Source organism: Eubalaena glacialis, chromosome 5 (genome assembly GCF_028564815.1).
Source record: "Eubalaena glacialis isolate mEubGla1 chromosome 5, mEubGla1.1.hap2.+ XY, whole genome shotgun sequence".
Lineage (NCBI taxonomy): Eukaryota > Metazoa > Chordata > Mammalia > Artiodactyla > Balaenidae > Eubalaena > Eubalaena glacialis.
The window spans coordinates 4,734,782-4,736,739 of NC_083720.1; the positions used below are offsets into that span (position 1 = coordinate 4,734,782).

Here is a 1,958-nt window from a genome sequence, read left to right on the forward strand (position 1 = left end):
TTAGATTCCACGTCGTCAGGGTGAAAGAACAAAATCCTAATACCAGTCATATTACCACACAAATAATTTAACTATTCACTTTGAGGAGAAATAAATATTTAATGCTGTGAACTTTCTTTATCCCACTCCTAAAATCAGATACTCAACGTGTCTATTTTCAAACAAGCAAAAAGGAAAATACGTAAAGTCCTTTTCAGATGGAAACCCTTTCCAATAAAATTTAAATTTTTTATTAATATTTAATTATAAACCAAACGTTGGGAATCATATATAGACACGTTCGCTATGGACAAACTAAGACTGTGAGGTCACACTTTCAAAAAAACTTCAGAATGAGTTGCAATAAATCAATACGTTTTCTCAGAAATTGTATAATTTCCTTCGGTTTGCAATCCATTATATGGAAAGTCTAATACAATTTTAAATAATTTACCATCTATCCTAAAAGTAAGCTATTGAAAACTGAATCACCATTAGGATCGAATTAACAAAGCTTTAAAGGCTCAGTTTTCCTAAGGGTATACAAATATACAAATCTTTAAAAGGTAATACTGTTAGTTGAGCTGTAAAATCCATAAAAATAACAGTTCTGCCACAGTGCCCAGGTAAGTTCATTCATTTTGCTTCCCGGATCTCCCCCACCAAGCAGCTTTGAAGTTTCAAGTTTGAACTAGAAGACGTAGAAAATCATACATTCTTCGTGAAATGATTAAGATAGTGAGAAATCAAGTGTGCAAAAAATAAACTTTACAATTCCATACTCCAACATCCTGTATGTCTAGTAACAGGATTTTCAACTGATTACTACTCGAGAGAATTTCAGACCCGTCTTCTCGCAGCGCTGTCCCGCGGAGTCAGACCTGAGGTCTTTCGCTGCAACAGGGAAAGTGGTCTTCGGTTCGAAACACGACGGGGGGTTCGTAGCTGGTCCCCTGGGACCTGCTGGAGGGCGCCTTGTTGAAGAAGGCGGGCACGTTAATTGTGCGCAGGAGTTTCCTGAACGTACTGGGGAACGTCCCCAGCTCGGCCTCCGCCCTGGAGACCTGCTCCTCCAGCCTGGCTACACTGGCGCTGATCATCCCGACGAAGGCCTCCAGCCGGTCGATCTTGCTGTACACTCGCCGCATCTCGGTGGCCTTGGCGTAAATGCAAGGCACGCCCTCGCTGACCACGTGGGAGGAGTCGCCGCGCAGCATGTCCAGCATGCCCACAAACTCGTCCACCCTGGTGAGCAGGTCCTCCAGGCTCGCGTCCAGCTCCTCGACCTCGGGCCGCGCCCCCGCGCCAGGCAGCAGGCAGGCGGCGTAGCCCGCGGCGGCGCGGCGCAGCAGCGGCAGGTCCCGGCTGGGCGCGCCCGACTCCGGGTCCTCATCCTCCCACGGCACCGACGCGCTGCTGTGGCTCTGGGACACGTTACCGCTGTCCCCACTCCAGGCCGCCACCTGGGGCTCGGCCTCCTCGGCCGGCCCCTCGCGCGGCGGCCCACAGCTCTCCGCGAAACCTTCCATGGCCCGCAACTGACGCGGAACGCCAGCCCCGCTTCCGGCCTCCGCGCGCGCATGCGCACGCAGAGCACGCAGCACTACTTCCGGCCTCTGCGCGAGCACGTACACGCACGCACACCCACGCTTGCTACTGGCCTCTGGCCCGCGCACGTGCACGCGCACCCGTCTCTGCTTCCAGACTCGGAACGCTCATGCACGCGCGTGGCGCAGTCCGCGCGCAGGTGCTCACGCTCAGAACGTGTTGGAAAAAAAACATGAACGTGTTGGGGGGGGAAAAAAAAAAAAAAAGGAACGTGTTGGGACTTGCCTGGTGGCGCAGTGGTTAAGAATCCGCCTGCCAATGCAGGGGACACGGGTTTGAACCCTGGTCAGGGAAGATCCCACATAATGCGGAGCAACTAAGCTCATGCGCCACAACTACGGAGCCTGCGCTCTAGAGCCCGCGAGCCACAA

At 51.8% G+C, this 1,958-nt stretch overlaps 1 protein-coding gene across 1 annotated transcript; it reads right to left on the minus strand.

Moving 5' to 3' along the window:
• Positions 1-207: 207 nt before the first annotated feature.
• BLOC1S4 (biogenesis of lysosomal organelles complex 1 subunit 4) lies at positions 208-1,558 on the minus strand. Its single transcript, XM_061191075.1, has one exon. It carries the CDS (start codon positions 1,506-1,508, stop codon positions 855-857), a length of 654 nt encoding a protein of 217 aa, XP_061047058.1. The 5' UTR covers positions 1,509-1,558; the 3' UTR covers positions 208-854.
• Positions 1,559-1,958: the final 400 nt, after the last annotated feature.

Excerpts from the sequence above, each read along its gene's own strand:
- BLOC1S4 (XM_061191075.1), bottom strand. The coding sequence starts at position 1,508 with ATGGAAGGTTTCGCGGAGAGCTGTGGGCCGCCGCGCGAGGGGCCGGCC.